The 22,137-nt window shown below is 45.4% G+C and overlaps 1 protein-coding gene across 1 annotated transcript in view; it reads left to right on the top strand.

The window, feature by feature from the left end:
- The first annotated feature begins 4,557 nt into the window (after nt 1-4,557).
- TMEM132D (transmembrane protein 132D) overlaps nt 4,558-22,137 on the top strand; it is an 835,610-nt gene continuing 818,030 nt past the window's right edge. Inside the window, exon 1 of the mRNA XM_055237230.2 lies at nt 4,558-5,176. Within this exon, the coding sequence (XP_055093205.1) occupies nt 5,098-5,176 (79 nt within the window). The 5' untranslated portion in view covers nt 4,558-5,097. The remainder of the gene's footprint in view (nt 5,177-22,137) is intronic.

Raw genomic sequence — 22,137 nt, 5'->3', positions numbered from 1 at the left:
CTTGTATCCCACTCCTGCTTCTGTTGGCAGTGATGAGATCAATACACCCTGTATTGCCTGGAATGGTTCATTCTAACAAACAAACCCCTGAACCTCCATGACTTAACACCATGCCATCTTATTTCTTGCTCACACAAAATTCCATGCAAAAGAAGTGGCATTCCACATTTTAGGAACCAGACTCATTCTATCTTGCAACTCTGCCATTGCTGAAGGCTTGAGGGTTCTCCGTTGAATTTTTGCATTCAGCTTAAAAAGGCAGGAAGAGAGTTTGGGGGTTTCACAGGCTCCCAAACTCTCCCCCTGAAAGGGAGGCACATCCCTTCCTCCCAGGTTCTTTTGGACATAACCATAGCCACCGTTAACCTTAGGAAGGCCAGGGCATGTGGTCTCCCTGTGTCTCCAGCAGTTAGAGGAAGCAGGGGTGAGGGAACACACTTCTGTCACAGGCTCCAGTGCATGCAAAATCCAGGCAGTCTTTTCAACAAAGGGTTTCCTGAAGAGGCAGCCTTGCAGCTTCTCCTTGACCTCACCCCTGACTGAGAAATACTCAGGGACTAATCAGGCTAGAGGTACAAAGACATAATTTGTACCAAGAAGTCCAGCATGTGACTTCAAAGAAGACTATTCAAGGCCTGCTGACCTTTCTGTATTGATCCATAAATCAGTAACTTAAGGAAAATGCAGCACTATCTTATTGGTCTTTGCAGAAGAGGCTGCTCTGCGAGGTTCACCTGGGAGTTACCTGGTGATGCCGTGGGTCACCTGGGAGAGTGCGAATGTTCCAACTTCTTAACATCTGCTTGTGGAGCTCTGGAAGAGATGAGAAAGGGGGAAGGACAGAGAGAGGAGAGTAAAAGTAGGTCTGGATTTTAGTATGGTTAACCTGGGAGAACCTAGAAGTTTGATGATTTAACACAATAAAAATTAATTTCTCCTACCATAGTTCTTAATGTGGATTGATGGGGAACTTTGCTCTCCCATCAACTTGCTGGACTGCTGGCTGGGAGGCCCACCTTGTAGCAGCTGCACCATCTCAAACACGTGGTCCACTCTGCTCCCAGGGCAGGGCAGGTACAGAATGAGGAGTCACAGGTGAGCTTTTCACTGTCCCACCAGAGAAATGACCCGCATGACTTCTGCTCACATTTAGTTGGTCAGCTGCAAGGGGCTGAGAAGAGTAGTCATCCACATGCTGGGAAGGAGAGAGTGACAGGTCTTGGCAAACACACACTGTCCTCAAGGGCACAGCAGGGATTCCGCAGAGGCGCTCCTTCTGGAAGGGTGATCTCCTGCTGGCCTTTCCAGGAAGGGTGTGCAGTGTTCCCAGTGCTTACAGTGCACTCAGCATCAGAAGGCTTTCCCCACTCTTGAAAGAGACAGTTGATTGAACCAGGCCTTTCTACTTCCCAGTCTTTTCATGAATTTTGGGAAATTGGGAAGAAAGGGAGTTTCAAAAAGTCTCTTCTGCATCTTCAGGAGGGATTGATCTGGTAGCTCTCACTTCACCGTAAGGTTTCCCAAACTTCATTTCTCACCATCTTCTGGAGTATTGTCATAGAGAGAAGATGGTGCCTGCACCCGTATCAGTAGTGATTGCTAAATCCATTACTAATTTCCTATCTTCATAAACATATGTAACTTGATATTTTTTAAACAAAATGCATCACCAAGTAAAAGGAGAGTGAGAAAACAAAAATAATAATAATCAAAATAAAAACAAATCGATGTTAATAACTTGAGCTAGATGTTGTCATTGTGCAGAAAGAGCTTCCCTTTTTGTTTAAAAAACATGGACATTTGCAGTTACTAAAAGGTTGTTCCGGAGTAGCTCAGGCCTGAGCCTTTCTCCTGCATACAGTCAGAAAGACTGGAAGAGAACGGCTTCAGTTTTATAGGATGCCCCATCTTTAGAGGGCCTGAAAGTGTCCTCTCATCCACCAGTGGCATAGCCCCTGCAGTACTTGAATTCCAGCTCCTTTCTGCCTTTATCAACTCTCAAAGTTGTCATTTCTCAAAAACTGCTACAGGGAATGTTTTTGTTTTATTGAAAAATAACAACAAAAACTGCTTAGTGTAAAAGCCTCATCCACACAGCATGAACAATTAGTGCAATTTAATTACCGACAAAATTAGGCTTACAACTTGATTTATGGCCCCACAGATGAAACACATATTCTTGGAGGAAAGCAGATTGCTTACAACTAACTTGAGAGAGACAAGGCAGGTGATTTTGATGGGAAGTTGTCCCGGGGCAGGGGCTGGAGTTAGGGGACCTATGAGCCCTCAGCGTCCATCTCCAAGTCTTTCTAAGTTTTGCTTCCCCACAATTAGCTGTGTTAATTACCCAAAGAAGATTAGATGTACCAGGGAGAATGGCATACTGGAGAGAGAAAAAGTAAGAAGCCATTCTTGCATCTTATTTTAGCCACTGATTAAGTATCTGAAGTTGCATCTTCCCAAAAAGTCTTCCACACCAAAGAGTGGAAAAAACTTCTGTTTAGGCAACTACGCATAATGAAGAAACCGTTTAACATTTTAGGCAGCAGCTGGAACTTGACAGTCACCTTTTGTCTTCACATTACAGATAGAGAAACCTTTTGCAATGGCAAAAAGAAAAGTTATTTGATGATTGCAATTCAGGGGAAAAACTCAATTTGATTTAGAAAAACATAAAATGATTGTTTTTAATAAAGAACAGGGACCACTTGTTTCTAGTCAATATGTTTGAGAAATGTTTTACAAATAGACTCAGTGTCACAAATAGATGATTTACAAATAGACTCAGACCCACTGTAGCGTTAAGGATGGAACCTGGATTATGCATTTGGTGCAGGCATCAATTTTGACACTCAGAGACCAGGTGAAGGTGTCCAAGAGACGAAAGCTCAGCTCTCTCATCACTCAGGTGAAGGAGAAAGGGGACCAGTGGTTCCAGCAGGTGTTCCGCAGGCCGGCAGCATCAGCATCACCTGGAACTTTTTAGGAATGGAGATTGGAAGTCCCACCTTGACCTGCCGAGTTAGCTCTGCGGTTGGCCCAGCAACCCAGGTCTAACAAATTTTCCTGCGACTCTCCTGCTGGTTCAAACTTCAGAAACAGTGAAAGAGACAATCTCTTAGGGTCTTTGCAGCATCGATTCTTAGGAATTTTATAGGCGAGCAATACAAAGAGAAAAGGCAACAAGTTTAAGAAATAAACAAAAGAAAACACAGAAAGATTGATATATTCAGATAAGTCGATATAGAATAAAAGAAAAGAGCACATCTCAAAGGACATGAACCCAGAAAGACAATCTTCTGTAGAACAGCAGTTGCTTTTTTGATCTTCCTTGAAACTTTGACAGCTAAAAACTCTTAAAGCATTGGTATCTTTCTGCAACTACAGGCATACAGGATAAAAACGTCCATTGCCCCCTCAGTCAGATGATAACGACCCATTTTTATCTACTGAGGTGAATTCACCTCATTAGATTCAGGGCTTGTTGGTTTACAATATTTCTTAAAAATTCTGAATGCTTTTCCTCCCTCTGAGCTTTGATGGGGTTAATTTAAAGCCTCTCGTGGAGCAAAGCAGTTCTTGGGCTAAAAATTATAGGACGGTGCTTAGGGATCTTGGTGTGGGGATGTCTTAGTTGGAGATTCCGGGAGGTGTGAGTGAGAATCATGTCTTTTATCTTCTCGAAGCAATGTTGTCTCCTAATGGATCCATTTCCTGTTCCCAGTGAGCCCTGGGGAGCACACATGAAATGTTTCTAGGGACACTAACTTGGGAGATCGTTCTGGGACGGGGCTTGGGGCCAGCATGACCTCAGTGTGGCGTGTCAGAGACTTCCTCACTCCGATCCCTAGGAGATGCGCAGGGCGGGGCGAGAGCCGTTCTCCAGCCATCCTTGCGCTCTCCCTGATGAGGAGCCTCAGGTGCCCCCGGGCTGGAGGACCTCCCCTGGGCCTGAGGTTTTGATGAGGACGAGAGGCCGGTGGCCAGCTGGACACCTGTTGGGAGAGTGGGTGGCTCCGTCCCCGGGGTGCGCCCGCGCTGGGAACCCTCGCCCGCCGCCACCGCGCGTCCGCACTCGCAGGGAGGGTGGCCGGGAGGCTGGGCGTGGGGCGGCCAGGGGGAGGTGGGATTTACTTTGCGGATTGGGGCTCACAGCTGTCACTCCGAAAGGGTGGGGCTTTTTAAAAGCAGACAAATTTTTAAGGCGAAAGCCCCAGCCGGCTCCGGGCACCGTGGCGATCGCCTCCGTTGCGTTCCGGATGCGGTCCTTGCGGAGCGGAGCCCCCGCGCCGGCTGGCAGGAGGCAGCTGCGTTGCTCGGCCGCGTCCCCGAGCCGGCGGGCCCTCCTCCGCGCACATCTGGCCCGCCTCCCCCGGGCGCAGGGGGGAGCCCCGCGTCTCCAGAGCCGGCAGTGCGCTCGGCGCGCGTAGAGCCCCGCGAGCCCCAGCCGGGCCCGGGGCCAGGCGGGCCGAGGCGGCGGCCGGGGAGCAGCCGCACCCGCCAAACTTTGGGTGCCGGAGCGCGCGCGCGCCCGAGCCCCGAGGCGCAGCGGCCGGCCCGGGATGGGGGCTGCGGGCCAGGGAGCCCCGGGCCGCCCAGCGCGCCCGGCCACCCGCCCGGGGGGCTCCGAGCCGCCTCTGTCCGCGTCCCGGGCGCCACAGCCCCGCCACCCCGGCGCCGCCTGCGCCAGCGCCCGCTAGCCAGCCCGGGAGCAGCCGGAGCCGCCGGAGCCCTGAGCCTGGAGGCGCCCCTGCGTGGGCCACCGGGGGCCACTCTTCGCTCGGGTAAACAGGAAAGGAAATACCCCTTGTGGATTAAAATTAAAAATAAAATTCTGCTGGGGGCGAAGGAGGGAGGTGGGGTTTGCCTGCGCGCGTGTTGGACTCCGGAGAGCAACTCAGGAGCCCGCGCGGTCGTCGCCTCCCGGCCTGGCCATGGACTGGCGGGAGGAGGGAGCAGGGCGCCCGGGCTGCTCGGGCCCCTAGCCTGGCGCTCGCTCGCCACCGGCCCCCCTGCGGGCCTCTAGGGGACTGAGACGGTCTCTTCTTCGCCTGGACGGCGCCGGGGAGCGGAGGATCTGCGCTCCGGGTCTCCAGGATGTGCCCGTCTGAGATGGGGACGCTGTGGCACCACTGGTCGCCTGTGCTCATCAGCCTGGCCGCCCTGTTTTCCAAAGGTGAGGACGCCGCGGCCACCAGGGCCCGGGGACTAACTTCGCCTGGAGTGAGTGTGTGGGAGTGTGTGGAGGATGGGGGCGGCCGGGAGAGAGGGCTTGTGTGTAGGTGTGTGTGCGCGCGTGTGAACGTGCGCTCGTGCGGCAGCCAAGCTCCTCGGACGCCCCTTGGCCGAAGGTGCTTGTCCTGGAGCACTTGGGTGGGAGGCCTTAGGTGAGACTGCTAAGGATCCGAAAGGAAAGGAAGGCTGTTTCCTGAAAGCCTTTTCTGTAAAGGGAGGGGGCGTGGGGACCCTTGGGAGGAAATGTGGCCTCTGGAGGGCCGAGCCGGCTGTCGGGGGAGGGGATTGAGATGACCAGGGAGATTTCTGGAATTTGGGGTTGACTTTCCCTGGTGGCACTGACCTATTTGGAAATAATTTTGGAGCACTCCTGTTGCATGGGAATACTATTTTGTGTATTATAGGCTGCCAAAAAATAATAGCCTGGGGGGCAGCTCTGAAGAAGGGGGCTGGGTTTCTTCAGGTCTGCCTCTGTGGAGGTTTGGGCATAGGGTCTGGCGCTCACCCTTCCGTAGGGTGCTGGGAGCAGCAGCGGCCCCGCAGGGTGCACGTGGAGTTTCAGCTACAAGTTGTGACCCGAGTTATCCCAGCGGAGCCCTGACTTGAAGCCATGTGTCAAGGCAGAAATTCCTCAATGTTGCCTCTTCTCTCCTGCCAGCATCCCTGTCTGTCATGGGAAGAGCAAGTTTGGAAGCTCTGGACAGTCATTCTTCCTTGAAGAGAAATGGTGTGATTTGTGCGGGAGATTCTTTCCATGATTGACCTGGGCTGTTTGTGTGTGGTTCCCCCACCCGTGCCCCTTTCCTGCAGATAGATACACTGGGAGGAGAGTGAAGCGTCTCAGCGGTCTCTAATACGTGCTGCAAGAACCCTGTACCCATATTTTTCTGCAAAGATTTTTGAGATGAGATCTCTCTCAGAAACTTCAAAGCCAATTATCATGCACAAAGTCTTTTAATTACATGAATTGTCTGTTCTCTGAGTTCTTCCAGAATCACTGAGGTTATTTTGCTTTGGATCTGATAATAGATGAAGACAGTTCGAATGCCGAGTTCTGTGCTGGTTCGATTTAGAAAGAGGAATTTACGTTCCCCCTACTTCCCTGTCTTAGAAGTGTGGTTGAAATGGGCTCACGTTTCCTAATTATGAGTTAGAACAATCCCTGGGATCAGAGCTTTCTGGATTTATAATGTGCACAGGAAACCAAAGAAAACGTTGATGAATTCAGTGAACCTGACTCAGGCAGACGTGATGTTAAAAAAACCAAAATCCACAGCAACAACAGCCCAGCATTTTTTTTTTTTTTTTAGGTTGGTTCTCACTTGGTTTTATAATAGGTCTAGACTTCTTTGTGTTTATGCTGCAATAACAAGGTTGTATTAAGAAAGGTACAGAATAGCTTTGGAAATAGGACTTCACTATTGTGTTTTTTTCACTTAGGTACATAGGTCTGTTACTGATTTCTTTATTAGACTGAGCAGTGTTGGAGAGAATTGTATTTCCCCTGATTCTTGTGAACTTTTTCAACTGGGAACACTGAACATGTCCTTAAATGAGGTACTGTGTGACGTGGAAGCCTCTTTACTAAGTGGCCAAACATTAGCATGTAAAATGTTTACGATAAGCCTAGCATATGACATATTTTGTGTGTTGAACTTAAACAAGTCAGCCAGACAGTTCAAAAGTGAATCAGTTCTGTGTGGAGACTTTGTACAGCAATTAGCAGAGTCTGAGCACATGGTAGATGATTCAGGATTAGTCACAATATGTCAAAGAACAAGAAAAAAATCAACACTCCTATTAGCAAATTGTATAAAATGGAATTTCATGATGCAGATATGATTTATAAATTCAGGGACAGGGCCATTCTTTTCCCAATATATTCATATCACCTCCCTCTAAGATTCTCTGATCACTTGAAAGTTCTCACCCATCTTGCAATCAAGTATGGACTCTATTGAAAAGGATTTTAATTAGAAGTAAACTCACAGACACACACACATACACACATACCCCAAAGTGCCTCATTTGTCTGGGGCTGATTGAAAAAGAATATTATCAAGTATTAAATATCTGTTTCCACATATTATCATTTTTACTGTACTGTCTTTCCAAATAGGAATTTTTGAATGAAACAAAATGCAGATTTTAATACCAGGTTAATATGCTTGAGCCTTACACGTTTCTATTTCATGAGCAGAAAATGATTAGTCATAGAACAAACCCAACCTCTTGTAGATATTTTTTAAAAACAGATAAAAATAAAGTTTAATTGCTTGTATTTCTGTGGCCCTGGGACCTAGGAAGTATGGTATGACACACAGAGTTTCTCCAGCAGCCTTGTCCTATGGCCCCTAATTTTTCTGGAGAATGGCCTTAAATGTTTAAGGTCTAGCTTTGCTGGTAGCTTGATGTAGTTTGCAATGGTGCTAGCCTGCGGATGAGTTTTAATGCATTACTATGAACTTTGTGGGAGGGGGCAGGTGTATGGAGGGTGGGCTGAGAAGAAAAATGGGTGAGGAGATTGGAGATGGGCAGAGGGCAAGGTGATGTTTAAATAAAAATCAAGAGGGTTGCCACATTTAGGTTGCTTGTTACAATCATCACACGCATCCTTCCCAGTTATGTTCCCTTGCACATGCTGGTAAGAAAGAAGCAGACGCTGAGAGACCTGTGACATTGCTAGTGGGGCTGCGGCAGTGTCGTGGTCCCCGTGCCTAGGGTGGTGCTGGGCACGTGCTCTGCCTGCTTCCAGCTGAGTGCAGCCAGTGGCCTGGGCAGTGGGCTTCTTGGAGCGCCTTCCTGAAGCTGCTTACGTGTGTAGAGCTTCTGGCCTCTAATAATATGCTGAAATGGATGTTTAATACTTGGTCATATTCTTTTTCAATCAGCCCCAGACAGTTTAGGCACTTTGCATTGTGTGTGTGTGGTGTGTCTGTGTGTTTACTTCCAATTAAAATCCTGTTAAATATAGTTCATATTCGATTTCCAGCTGGGTGAGAACTTTCAAGGGATCAGAGAATCTTAGAGGAGAGGTGATATGAATACATTGGGACATGAACTGAACTGTCCCTGAGCTTATAAATAATATCTGCATCATGAAATTCCATTTGACACAATTTGTTGACACTGGGATGTTAATTGGGTCAGAGTGAAGCTTCTGGGTAGGACAGCACCACCCCTTATTGGAGGAAGCTGTGGACCAAAAAGAGCCTCAAAGTATAGTGATAACTTCTTTAGGGGTCAAGGACTTTTTGGGAGAGGAAAGAATATCAGAAGGGAGCCAGTTAGTGGGGGAGAGAGAGTGACTTTTTGCTTACATTCAAATTCTGTCAAATTAAAAAGACAAAGAATGAAGAGACCACTAAGTTTTGTTTTGTATGAATTAAAGAGTTAAATCAAAATGTGATTTTATTAAAAATATTTATGTGCATAGAAAGGTAGAATTCCAAGTTTGAGGATCTGTTTAACTTAGTTATATTCTAAGAGCCAAGAAAAAATGAGTAAACAACAAAAATTTCAAAAATATTTTATTATAGAAGCTATGCTACACAATATTTAGAATTTATCTATCAATTTTTCTGTTAATCCAGGTGTTATCCATCTTTCCACCCATGCATTCACCCATCATCCCATCCACCCATCCATCCACCCATTCATTCATCCGTCCATCCATCCATCATCTACCCATCCATCCACCAGTCCATCCACCCTCCATCCATCCATGCATCCATCCACGCATCCATCCATCCATCTATGCATCCATCCATCCATCCATTATCCACCCATCCATCTACCAGTCCATCCATCCGTCCACCCATCCGTGCATCCATCCATCCATGCATCCATCCATCCATGCATCCATCCATCAATCCATCTATCCATCCATCCGTCCATCCATCCATCCATCCATCCATCCATCCATCCATGCATGCATCCATCCATCCATCCATGCATGCATCCATCCATCCATCCATCCATGCCTCCATCCATCCATCCATCCATCCATCCATCCATCCATCCATCCTTCTATCTGTCTGTCCATCCATCCATCCATTCATTCATCATTCCATCCATCTATCCACTTATCCTTCCATCTATCCATCTGTCATTTCATCCATCCATTCATCATTCCATCCATCTGCATATTCATTCAACAAATGTCAAAGGCCACATGCCTTCAGTGAACACAGAGCTCAGCAGGAACTATTTCCAAGTGTTGTGAGGACACAGGACAGGTACTAAAGTGTCCTTAGGTAGGGATGTTTAGTGCCAGTCATTCCTCTAGATGTCAAAGTGCCTCATACCATTGCTCCGTTGCTTTAAGTTGTAAGCTCAGACCTGGGCAGTTTCATCATTCCCCTCTTCCTTTGTTCCCTCTCCTTTCCTATTTCATAATGGTAACTGCCTTCTGAGCACCAACAATGCATCCCATACCATGCTGGGCACAGGGAGTACCATGGTGAGGAAAAGCACAGGTTGATATGGTTACTGTTCCCAGAGAACTTGCCATTTATAGGAGAGATAGGGGAACATGTGAATTACACAGAAAAACAAAGTTAGCACTGTGGGTGTGCTCTGGAGGATGGAGTGAGTGTCTCTGGATGCAGATACTTTGGCAGTTGACTTAGAGTAACTGGGAAGACTCCCCTTGTCTGAAGGATGGGCTGGCGCTACCAGGTGGGCTGGGAGGAGTCAGGACCACCCAAGTGATCCACATAATCTCCCATCTTGGGTCCTCCAAGAGACTGGGACCTGGGGACTCACGAGGCCAGTGTGGCCAGGATGGTTGGGGAGAGAGCCCTGTGGATTTTGGGACTGTGTGAAGGGAGAGGAGAGAAAGTGCTGAGTAGAGCTGGGTGGGCAGAGGTCACCATCCTCTTTCACTCCCAAAATTCTCCAAGTGGATGATGGGTCCCACAGTCACTGTTTCATAAGCCATGTTGAGGCAGTTTGTCATTCTTTAAAGGTAGAGGGAGGGCAGGATGGATTTTGACTTCTACACAAAGTATGTATACATTCCCTGTGGCTGCTGTAACAAGTTGCCACAAACATGTGATTTAACAGAAGCACATTCCCTGCAGTTCTGGAGGCCACAAGTCCAAAATCAGCGTAACTGGGCTGAAATTGAGGTGTCTGCACGAGGCACTGGGGGAATCCTTCCTTGCCTCTTCCAGCTCCTAGCGGTGGCTGCAGTCCTTGACTCGTGTGCAAGTGGCTTCAAATCTCTCCCTGCCCCTCCTCATGTCACCTTCTCTTCTGTGTGTCTGTGTAGAAAACCTCCCACTGCCTCTCTCTTAGGAGGATACTTTGCATTTCAGGACCACCCAAGTGATCCACATAATCTCCCATCTTGACTTAGTCACGTCCCCTTTTAACATTTCCAAATAAGGTAACCAACATTCTCAGATTTCAGGGATTTGGATGGGAATATCTTTTGGGGGAGTGCCCTTCTGCCTTTCACAAGGTTGACATTCTACAACTATTTTCTGCCTCCTCTCCTAAATTTAAAGTTCTTCTGGGGGACAAAAAAATAGGTATTTTTTCTCTCTCTGATTTCTCTCCAGTATTTTTAGCTTTGTGCTTTGGACGTTGCAGGGGCTCAATACAATTTTTAACTGTGCTTCCAAGAGTGTGAAATATTGCTGGAGATCATTTACCTGACAGTTCAGTGGTTTGATGCTGCCTTTTCCAGTAATCCAGAGCGCTGCAGCAAACACTTTGGTCAATAATACCAGCTAATGTTTTGAGTAATTGTTGTATGGCAGGCACTGTGAGGAGTGACTTACGAAGATAATTTTTGTGAATTTGCAGATAAATTCAATGGGGTAGATATGTACTGGACCAGAAGTTGAAGTTCAGAGATGTTAAGTAACTTCTCCAAGTCATAGCAACATAAAAGACAGGCAGAGTCTGAATTCTGATGCCAGAACCCATACCCCTGGCCATTCTGCTGACTTCTGATAATTATATGGAATAACTAAAAACCAGGCGGTTTGTTAGGCAGAATTGTTACGTGGTGCCAGGCTTGCCAGGGGCTGAGTGCAGAGAGGTCTTGAGACCATTTTAGTTTTTAGCTCAAAGCCTGGTATACAGTTGACCCTTGATATTTGTTGAGCAAATGAATAAATGAACATCATGTTATTTAGTTTTCTCAGCCTTATTTTTTCCAGCAGCAATTGGAAATAACACCTGTAAGGGATTCAAATAGGGATTTATTTCCAAGACCACCAGGGAGGTTGAAGAGATTCTCTGATGGCGTGGAATGGTTTGGTTATCTCCTAGGTCAGCTTCTTTTTTGTTTTTTCATTTTTATTTTCCTCCTCCCCCACCTCCCTAGGTCAAGCTTCTTAAAGAACTTGCAGACATGCCCAGTGGACTGTGTTCATGATCTGTTTATTCATTTATGTCACTAACATCTGTAGGGTCCTGGGCAGGGAAGACTAAGACATGGCCTCTGGTCTTCCAGGACCAAAAGCGTAGGTGACACATTAGTGGTCTCTGGGAAATTATAAAGAATGAGGAAGAAGCATGTGGAATGAAGACACAGACTCTTCCTGTTTGCAGAAGGAGGATGCTTGATGCTATGAACATATGCATTGTTGATTTTGATATTTGACGCCAGACCGCACGCTTGAATGAATTGTGGAAATGATATGGTGAGGCCGCTCACAAAACGAAGAGGAAACCAGCATGGATTTGTTGTGACATGGGACCAGAGACTCAGAATATTTTTAGATGACTTGGTCATTTATTTAAAAATAAAATCTGCTGTAGGAAGAATTAAGGGGTACATACAACAGTCAGAGGCCAGGTGCTTCCTTCACCTCTGTCCTTAAACATCGGCTTCAGGAGTCACCCAAGGTGCACCCCTCCATAAATTAAGAATTGATGGAGAAGGAAGGCCCTTGACCTTAAAAGTAAACAAACCTGTGGCATGCATCTGAAAAGCGACTGAAGTACATAGTTTTAGAACAGATCAGTCAACAGTTATAAAGGTAAAAAACATGCTTTGGAAAGAGAACTCAAATAGCCACTTCTCCCTTAAGAAGTAAGTAAAGTTTATAAATAAAGGGAGATTCAGATGTACATTTGGAAAGACAAGAGGTTCCGCTCTTAGGAAGCAAGTAAAGTATATAAATAAAGGGAGATTCAGATGTACATTTGGAAAGACAAGAGGTTCCAAAAACGTGTTTAACTTTTAGTGACATTAAGTTATTCTTTTCACGAGTGTGACATTAAATGTTTATGTTTATGGGAATCTCCCTCTGCAGATTCACTAAGAAGATGTCTGTCAGATTTCATTGTTGTTATTTCTTTGTTTGCGTTTTGGTCAGGAAAGCTATATTGGTAGATGGGAAGATGCTTCAGTGATAAAAGAGCCTGCCGAGACTCAAAGAGTGTTTCACAGGATATTGTGGCAATAAAGTATTTTGATATCAAAACAGGTGGTGACATTGTCCTGCCTGCTCACATTCCCTGCTGCCCTGGCCTCTCCTCTCTTGTGCAGATGAACACCTGGCAGCCACTGCCTCTTGGAATAGCAGAAGGCACGAGACAGGAAAGTCAAGGCTAAGCATGATGGCTCATGTCTGTAATCCCAGCTCTTTGGGAGGCCCAGGTGGGAGGATCACTTGAGGAGTCCAGGAGTTCAAGAGCAGCCTGGGCAGCAAAGCAAGACTCCATCTCTACAAAAAACACACACATACACACGCAAATGAGCCAGGTGTGGTGGTGTGCGCCTGTACTCCCAGCTACTCTGGAGGCTAAGGTGGGAAGATTGCTTAAGCCTAGATGGTGGAGGTTGCAGTGAGCTGTGATCATGTAATACACTCTAACCTGAGTGACAGAGTGAGACCCTGTCTCCAAAAAAAAAGAGACAGAAAAATCAAATTCCTGACTTTTGATTTCAAAAGCTGGTATCCAGCAATAGACAAAAGATTTGGAAGAACCTGTCTTCCTAGGCATATGGTTTCTCAGCCTTTCTCTTCTTCCTTCACTAAGTAAATTTTTTTTTAATAAGGGAAAGGGCAGGAGAATTTGGAGGGCAGCATAGATGCTGGCAGGCTTTTGAGCTGCTCTGTGCCACGTCACTCCAATGACAAATTAAAAATATACTAGATTGACTTCGTGAATATATTGGGAGAGCCACAAATGAAGACACTCTGTCCTAAATAGCCTGGAGAGGAAGCAGAAGGAATGTTTGTATGAGGTGACCAGGCAGCATGCCCAAGCATGGCTCAAGTAGCAGAATCTTTTCCTGGCAGCCAGGGCTGTGCAGACATGGCTGAGGAAGCCCAATTGGCCCGAGGAGGCCTGGTGGTCAAGACCAGGGAGGCACAAACCATAGTCTGTGTGGACTGACCACAGGAGACCAGATGCCATTTGTACCAATCACAAAGCCCTCCTGGTTGTTGTGGTCACTCCGAACCTCTCAAAACTTAGAAGTGATCCCTGAAATCACTGGGTGGGGTGGGAGTGTGGCAGTATCTACAGAGCTTTGTTTTGCTACTGGATGGAATGTGGAATGAAGATAGAGATTTAAGTAATGTTACAAACAAATGAAGAAGTCTGTATTCAGTGCTTACTGATGCTAGGCACTGGGATTAGCGCTCACCCCAGCCCTGTTGTCCACACAATGGTAACGTGTACCTGGGTGGTGCTATGCTTTGGTGGATTCCCAGCAGCTCAGATGGTAGCAGATGGCGTGGTGTCAACCTTGAGCATGTTCCAAGGAGACCCCAGGACTCTGTCCCCAGCCCTGCCCAGGTGAACGTTTGTATCAGAGGTGGCTGTCCAAACAGATGAGCCACTTCGTGCAAACCTCAGAAGAACAGCTACACAGAAGGGGTGGAGTGGTAAGGACGTTGCGTGGCAGAATTGTGACCAAAAGCTCACCTGAGATGAGGACAATCTAACATGTGAGACAAAGGGGATATTGCAACATACTGAACGTAGGTCACACATGCTGACTTGGGAGGTACAAGAGAGAGGAGTTTGAGAGGAACACGTGTAAAAAGACTCGAAGATTTGTATGAAAATAAGCTTAATAAGAGTTGACAGTCATGAAACTGCCAGAGAAGAAAAAAGAGAAACTACACCAACAAGGAAGGTGTGAGCTCTGTGGGGTGTCTTGTCAATGTATCTTGTGGAAGCGGAGGCCTGGAAGGCCAGGAGCACTCATGAATAATCATAGTTTTATCACTATGGATGTGGAATATCCCCGTGCTTTATCCTGACTCCACACCATCAGGACTCTGTTACATGAAGCTTCAAGTTATCTTAAGAGACTTAGGAGTCCAGGGTTGTGCTGATTTTAGATGAGGCTGACCCAGGGGCTTTAAGGATCCCACCAGAACCTGCTTCATCTCTCTCTACCTTTCAGCCCCAGTCTGTTTCTGCTCTACTGGTGGATAGGCCTTGATATGGTTTGGCCGAGTCCCCACCCAAATCTCACCTTGAATTGTAATAATCCCCACAGGTCAAGGGTGGGACCAGGTGGAGATAATTGAATCATAGGGGCCGTTTCCCCCATACGCTCTCATGGAGTGAATAAGTCTCACAGGATCTAATGGTTTTATAAATGGGAGTTCCCCTGCACACGCTCTCTTGCCTGCCACCATGCAGGCTGTGCCTTTGCTTCTCCTTTGCTTTTTGCCATGATTGTGAGGCTTCCCAGCCGTGTGGAACTGTCGGTCCATTCAACCTCTTTCCTTTATAAATTACCCAGTCTTGGATATGTCTCTACTGGCAGCATGAGAACAGAATAATACAGGCCTGGGACAGTGTGATGGACAAATGACTTCATGCCTGGCCTCATCTGATGCTGGTGGGGATCAGTGAAGACTTCTTTCCCATTGCTGTGGACAAGCCTCGGGATTAGCTCTGCAGGGCGTGGAAATCGTGCTCCCCTTTGATCCATCCACTGAGGGATGGGAAGGTCTGGAGCAAGGGTCAAGTGCCCCATGACGGGAGGGCTGGACCCAGGGCAGGACCAGGTGTGGTTTCCAGATGTGTGAGTGAAGGCTGAACAGAAAATAGGGCTGCTGTCTCGCTGGCTCTGTTCACACAATTATAATTTATAGGACAAATAAAGTATTTTCACCATATTGCATTGGCAATGGATGGATGATATCAAATCCAGAGAATTGTGCTACATTGGTCTCCTTATGCTGAAGGGGAAAAATGGAAAATTTTAACTCATTCAGAAAATGAGAAACCTAGACTCCTTATCATAGCAAGTAATATTGAAGAAACTCCATGAGCTTGACTTGGAAAAGCGATGACTTCTTTTAACTACAGACATGTGTCTCTTTTGAAAGAAGGATGTGCCTATCTCTGTGGCTTCAGGTAGCAGAAGCAGATCCAGCCAGAACACCAGAGGAAGGTCCTGTGAATGAATGGAAGCTGAGCAGGGTGGGTGGGGTGGGGAGGGTGGGAGAACTTCTCACTCAAAAGAAATCATAATCCTGATTTTTATTATCATTGATGGAATGCTCATTTTAGGCGAGGAAGGGTTCTAAATGTTGTACTCTCATTCACTCATGAAATCCTCACCACCATCCTTTCAGTAGCAGCATCTCCATTTTACAGAGGCAAAAATTGAGGCACAGGAATCTGAAATAACTAGCCCAAGTCAACAAAAAGGAGTCCTTAGGCTGGGCGCGGTGGCTCATGCCTGTAATCCCAGCACTTTGGGAGGCCGAGGCAGGCAGATCACGAGGTCAGGAGATCGAGACCATCCTGGCTAACACGGTGAAACCCCATCTGCACTAAAAATACAAAAAATTAGCCAGGAGCGGTGGCGGGCACCTGTAGTCCCAGCTACTCGGGAGGCTGAGGCAGGAGAATGGCATGAACCCCGGGGGGCGGAGCCTGCAGTGAGCCGAGATCATGCCATTGCACTCCAGCCTGGGCGACAGTGAGACTCTGTCTCAAAAAAAAAAAAAAAAAAATAAATAAAATAAAATAAAATAAAATAAAATAAAATAAAATAAAAGCACAGACATTAGCTGGGCGTGGTGCCACATGCCTGTAGTCCAGCTACTCAGAAGGCTGAGGCAGGAGAATCACTTGAACCTGGGAGGTGGAGGTTGTAGTGAGCTGAGATCATGCCACAGCACTCCAGCCTGGATGACAGAGTGAGACTCTGTCACAAACAAACAAACAAACAAACAAACAGAGTCCTTAAACAGCTGCCGTTATGCATAAATCAGGCCACTTCGTGAGTGTGTCCATTATGAACGTGTCCAAGCAAAGACCACAAAGGCATGGATGGCCCAGGGTTCTGGGCTCCTAGGAACAAATTGTAGCATCTCCAACACGGCTACTTGTAGCCATAAATGATGGGGAGATGATGTGGCCTGCCTGTATAGAGATTGTGTTTTAGTTAAGTAATTCCTATGGTCAGGGGAAAAAAAAATCCAAATTTTACAGTTATGCAAGTGCATTTATGGAAGGTATAGAATGTCCATAAAGGTAGTAAGAAAAAACGAGGAGGAGGAGAGGGAGGAGAAGGGAAGAGGGGAGGAGAAAAAGAAGAAGAAATATCCTTCAGCCCATCTGTTCACTCAGATCAGGCCAGAAAAGCAGAAAGCTAGGCAATTTGACTCTCATAAAATTCTTTAAATTTAATTATACTTTGGCATGAGGTTATTAGACAGTATTGAGTGATAGTCAAGAAAGATTGGTAGAGATGTTTTAAGAATATTGTCTATTAAACATAGATTTTTCCTCTTCTAGGACACGTTGGAGAAAATTTTCTTGGGCCTTAGTATCAGGAGAAAAACAGCTGCATTAATCCTGGGAAATCATTTATACTTTATCCAGTGAGCACTGTGAATTTTATAAGTGGTCACGTATTTAGATTTGCTTTAACTTCTAGGACCCTCAGAGCTAAATTTGCTGTTTGTAAGGATGGGCATTTAAGACAGGCCTCCTGTGAATAAGTTTTTTCCTTGGCTTTATTTTATTTTTCTATCCTTGTTCTGTCTGTTTTCTTGCCTTCTTAATTTATCCCATTGCATTTATTTTTTGTGAGCTACTTCAAATTATGTTTGAAATGAGAAGTAAAAAGAAACGATTTCCCTACCCAAAGATGACTGCTTCACATTTTGATATATTTCCTTCTAGTTGTTTTTCTATGAATTTTTAAGCCAGTTTTGTTCACTCTGTATATGGTACCTATAATTTGTTTTCAACTTTTTTGAGTTCATGTGTTTACATAAGTATTTCCTCATGTTTAAAAATGTATCGTGAGTATAAATTTAATGTCTGTATCGTGGCTTCAAAGTTTCTATGTTTGCTGGACAATTACATAATTTATACTTTTCTACTATTATAAGAAATAGTTATCTTTGTGCATAATTTAAGTTTTGAGTTACTTCCTTAGATAGACTCACAGTTACTTAATCTCTGGGCCAAAAAAGTATGAGGAGAGCTTTTGCTGCCAAGTGCTTTCCTGAAAGGGCTGCACCATTTTGCACAGATATTAGCCAGATTTGAAAGTGTCCAGTCTGCTGAACCTGATGCTCTTAGCAATGGCAAGTGTCAATTTCTGCTGCACCCAACAGCAGTTCCTCAGTGCTTCTGTATGCCTAGAAAACTATTCAAAAGTCTTGCTCTTTGATGATGTTGCTCTCAAGGCCCCAGAATTCTGTTTTGGTCAAAGTGTAGTCCTTTGCCCCGAGATGAGTTGGCTCTTGAGGGGTGAGGGATTAGAGTGGATGAGGTCATTGAGTCTGATCAGTGAGGAGGACCCAGAATTGCGTGCAGCAGTTTCTTCCAGGTGTGCTTTCTGAAGTGGGCCCCAGTGAGAGGACGTCAGTGGACAGACGACGTGGAGGTAAAGAGACTTTGGCTTCACGGTTATGAGGAAGAAGAAGGTGCATTTAAAGATGGAATGGCAAGGGTGCCACCAAGTCACCAGGGAAGAGGAAACTCCTCTAGGACCTGCTGTTTGGGCGTCGCTGTTATCAAGCAGTCAGAGCAACAGGTTTCTCTATATTTTCATCCGGAATGAGAATTCCCTGATTCGGTGACCTCCATGGAATTCGGGAGGCCCCTGCTGCCTTAATGCCTGCATGAGACTTTCACGTTCAGTCCTAGGATCTATTTGGTTCGAGTATTTTATCTTCAACGGGAAACATCAGAGGTATAAGGAACCAAGCGTATGAATCTATTTATTCAATCATTTTGAGGACAAATTATAAACGTACTATGATAGGCTCTGAGGATATAGAGATGAATGTGAGATTAACTCTGCCCTCATGAGATTAGAGTCTACTGGGGGAAAATGAGGCATGGAGAGTGATAAATATCTCTGGCAAGCTGTATAATACAGCTGGAGAAGAATTCGCTGATTGCATGATGTGAGGAAGGACTGACATTTCTGGCTTTCGTGTAACTCTTTAGAAATCTCTTTTCCATGATTGTGCTTCTTCTGTGTTGGCTGTGGTCTTCACTGCTGACAACAGATCCCACTGTGGTAGAGACAGTTTTATTAGAGCATAGGAGGTAGCAGCTAGACTCCTTGTGCACCAGGGATCCAGGGTTGGGTGCCGGGAACACCAGCAGCCAGTGGGAACTCCCAGTCACAGTGTGTTCCTGTTCTGGCCCCAATCTCAATAGTACCATTGCCTTCCTTTCAGCACCGATGGTGTAGGGCCTGGCAAGACTACCCGTAAATAACCAAAGACAGCCCTCTAGAATATATAAGCAGGGCTGATCCCATGTGAAACCATGGTCTCATGTCACTCACTGCCCTGCTCCATGTTCCAGATGGATGCACCTGCTCAACAGGACCCAGGCCAGGCCAAAAACCCAAGCTCTGAGAGATCCCTGCACATCCAATTTATAGGACTGGAGCTTCTTTGATTCAACGAGTCACTCCAGAAGGGACCTAGAACTGGTGTTCTGTGTGCCAATCTTCATACTCACAGAAATACTCATCTTATTAAAGGTGATTTTTGATACTATTGACCTTGCAAAAAGCCATGTTAGAATATCTCGTACATGGCATGTTTCTCTTCTCATGAGGCTTCTAGGAAAGGATGCAAGGATCCTAATTTTGTGTTTCTCACATTCCCTTTCATGATACTGACAGATGCATACTCAATAAATGGCTGGTTTGGTTTTAATTTTTCTGGATAGGTTGTTACTTTTCTTTTCTTTTTTTTTTTTTTTTTTTTTTTGAGATGGAGTCTCGCTTTTTCACCCAGGCTGGAGTGCAGTGGCACAATCTCGGCTCACTGCAAGCTCCACCTCCCGGGTTCACGCCATTCTCCTGCCTCAGCCTCTCTGAGTAGCTGGGACTACAGGCGCCCACCACCACGCCCGGCTAATTTTTTTTTTTTTGTATTTTTAGTAGAGACGGGGTTTCACCGTGGTCTCGATCTCCTGACCTCGTGATCCACCTGCCTCAGCCTCCCAAAGTGCTGGGATTACGAGCGTGAGCCACCGCGCCCGGCCTAGGTTTTTACTTTTCTAGCATTTCAAAGTATTCTTTGTGTTTCTTTGAACTGGAGGCCCTCAAGAGGAAGAATTGTTCCTTTTTCTGTCATCCCGTAGGCCTCTGGACTACCGTCCTGGTCAGCATTGAACAGATGCTATGAAGAAAAAAAGCAAAGCAGATCTTCCGTTACAAGGATCTTTCTTTAGAATCTGAAGCAAACTATAAGATAATGTCCAAGAAACTGTGGATTAAATGGAAGAGTTCCAGCTCCTTTCATGGATTTAAGGAAAACTTTTCTAATAGTATTTTAGTAGCAGGTGAAAAGGAAATTCTCAAATTGCCTAAGGGGTACATTAGTTAGGCCAGATTGGCTGTGCTGCAGGAACAGGTAATGCTGGCGTCTGGTGGCTTAATATGGGAAAGGTTCATTTGTTGTTCACTCAGAGTCCAGGGCAGCAAAACTGGGGAAAGGAGGGTTCAAGGACCATGTAGGATGCATTTAACATCCAGATTTGGAAATGGCTCCATTACTTCTGCCCACATCTCATTGGCTGGCACTCGGAAACGTGACTTCCATCCAACTGCAGAGAGGACTGGGGAACGTAGAAGAACACATAGGTATCTGGTCAGCACTACCAGTCAAAAGGAAACGTATTTGTTCACGTAACTGAGATTCTGGGGACAAAAATGGCATCAGGCAAGGCTTGATCCAGGTGCTCAAGTGAGGCCCTACAGACCTAGAATCTCTTAGCCGTCCTTCCTGTGTTCTATTCAGATACTCTCCCTCATTTAGACAAAATGGCTTCCTAGCTCAGAATTACACCTTATCCTAACTTTAGTAAAAAGAAAGAATGTTTCTCTTAGTTCCATCAAAGCTCTGGGCCTGCCTCTTGTAGGACCACAGTGCTCCTTGGGACCTCCCTGAATCAGTCACTGTGGCCAGAAGGATGGGCTAGTTATAATGACTGGCTTAAACTTAGGCAATAAATAAATAGAACTGGCTCACTTTAGAGCCTGGAGGGAGTCCCTACCTGAATCACGTGGTATGAAAGTGGGGGAAGAGTTATATTACAGAAAACAAGTTGGGACACTGTTACCAAAGAGAGGGTAGTGAGTACTGGGTGGTTAACAGGACAGCAACAGTCCACCCTTAGGGCTGTTAGAATTTTTTTTTTAAACGGAGTCTTGCTCTGCTGTCCAAGCTGCAGTGCAATGGTGTGATCTTGGCTCACTGCAACCTTTGCCTCCTGGATTCAAGTGATTCTCCTGCCTCAGCCTCCTGAGTAGCTGGAACTACAGGTGCGTGCTACCATGCCCAGCTAATTTTTCTTTATTGTATTTTTAGTAGAGATGGGGTTTCACCATGTTGTCCAGGCTGGTCTTGAACTCCTGACCTCAGGTGATCCTCGTGCCTCAGTCTCCCAAAGTGCTGGTATTACAGGTGTGAGCCACTGCGCCCAGACAGGGCTGTTATAATTTTTAATCTAAGATTCAAATATTCAAATTTTCTCTAATATTTAACCAAAAAGAGGGCTTTATGTTGTTGCCTCGATGGTGACTTGAGCAGAATTTTACCCTCCTGGAGAAGTTACTCTATCCTTTGGGTGTTTGTGTATATGAAATGTAAGCTTTTGTTTTCAATGATTGTAATTTTTCAGAGTCCTTAATTAGATGTAAAAACTATGCACAATGGAAATTACTGTTGTGATTAAATATTTGCATTATGTGCTGTTAAAAGCAAGCATCCAAACACACAATTGCTTGTTTTACAAGCATTCAATATTTTGAAATGTGAGATCAGTAAAACTACTGAGAATTCTATTGAAAGAGAGAGAACAGCTCAAATAATATTATTTACATTTTCAGGGGAACAGTGTCAACAACAGGAGGGAAAACAGTGATTTTGAGTACAGCTATGTTAAAAAAAATCCCAGCTTACAAATGAGTTCTGCCTTATCTTGTTAAGTTCTGCATATCTGATTCCAATAAAGAGTTTTTGCTTGATTTACTTAATTAGGGAGAATACATTAGGGCGTTGTTTTTTGCCTGTAGTTTGGATAAATGCAACCCTAAAACAATGAGGAAAATGATTTCCTAGATATTCTGATATTATAGATAGCCTGATATTTAAACTTTGGAAAGAACAAAAACTTGCAGCTTGCATTTGGACCAAATGTCACATTTTTTACTATCTTAAAGTAATTTTCCTAGAATTGTTTGCATGTGTTAAAGAGATTTTTGATAGGAAAAGGAAACTATTATTAATATTATTCTTTTATAATTTAAAATTAAAGTGGTGCCATGTGAATCAAAAGGGTAGGAACCGAAGCTTCGCAGCAGTGGAGGCTATGGGGCAATATGTGTTCAACAGACAGAGAAGAAAATTTTATTTTGTCATCCAGTTTCTTTATGTACTTTGATGTCAGAGGTGTGGTTTGTGATTGACAGAC

This window comes from Symphalangus syndactylus, chromosome 13, assembly GCF_028878055.3.
Source record: "Symphalangus syndactylus isolate Jambi chromosome 13, NHGRI_mSymSyn1-v2.1_pri, whole genome shotgun sequence".
Classification (NCBI taxonomy): domain Eukaryota; kingdom Metazoa; phylum Chordata; class Mammalia; order Primates; family Hylobatidae; genus Symphalangus; species Symphalangus syndactylus.
Note: the sequence above shows the minus strand (reverse complement) of the source record. Positions and strands in the feature narration are given on the sequence as shown.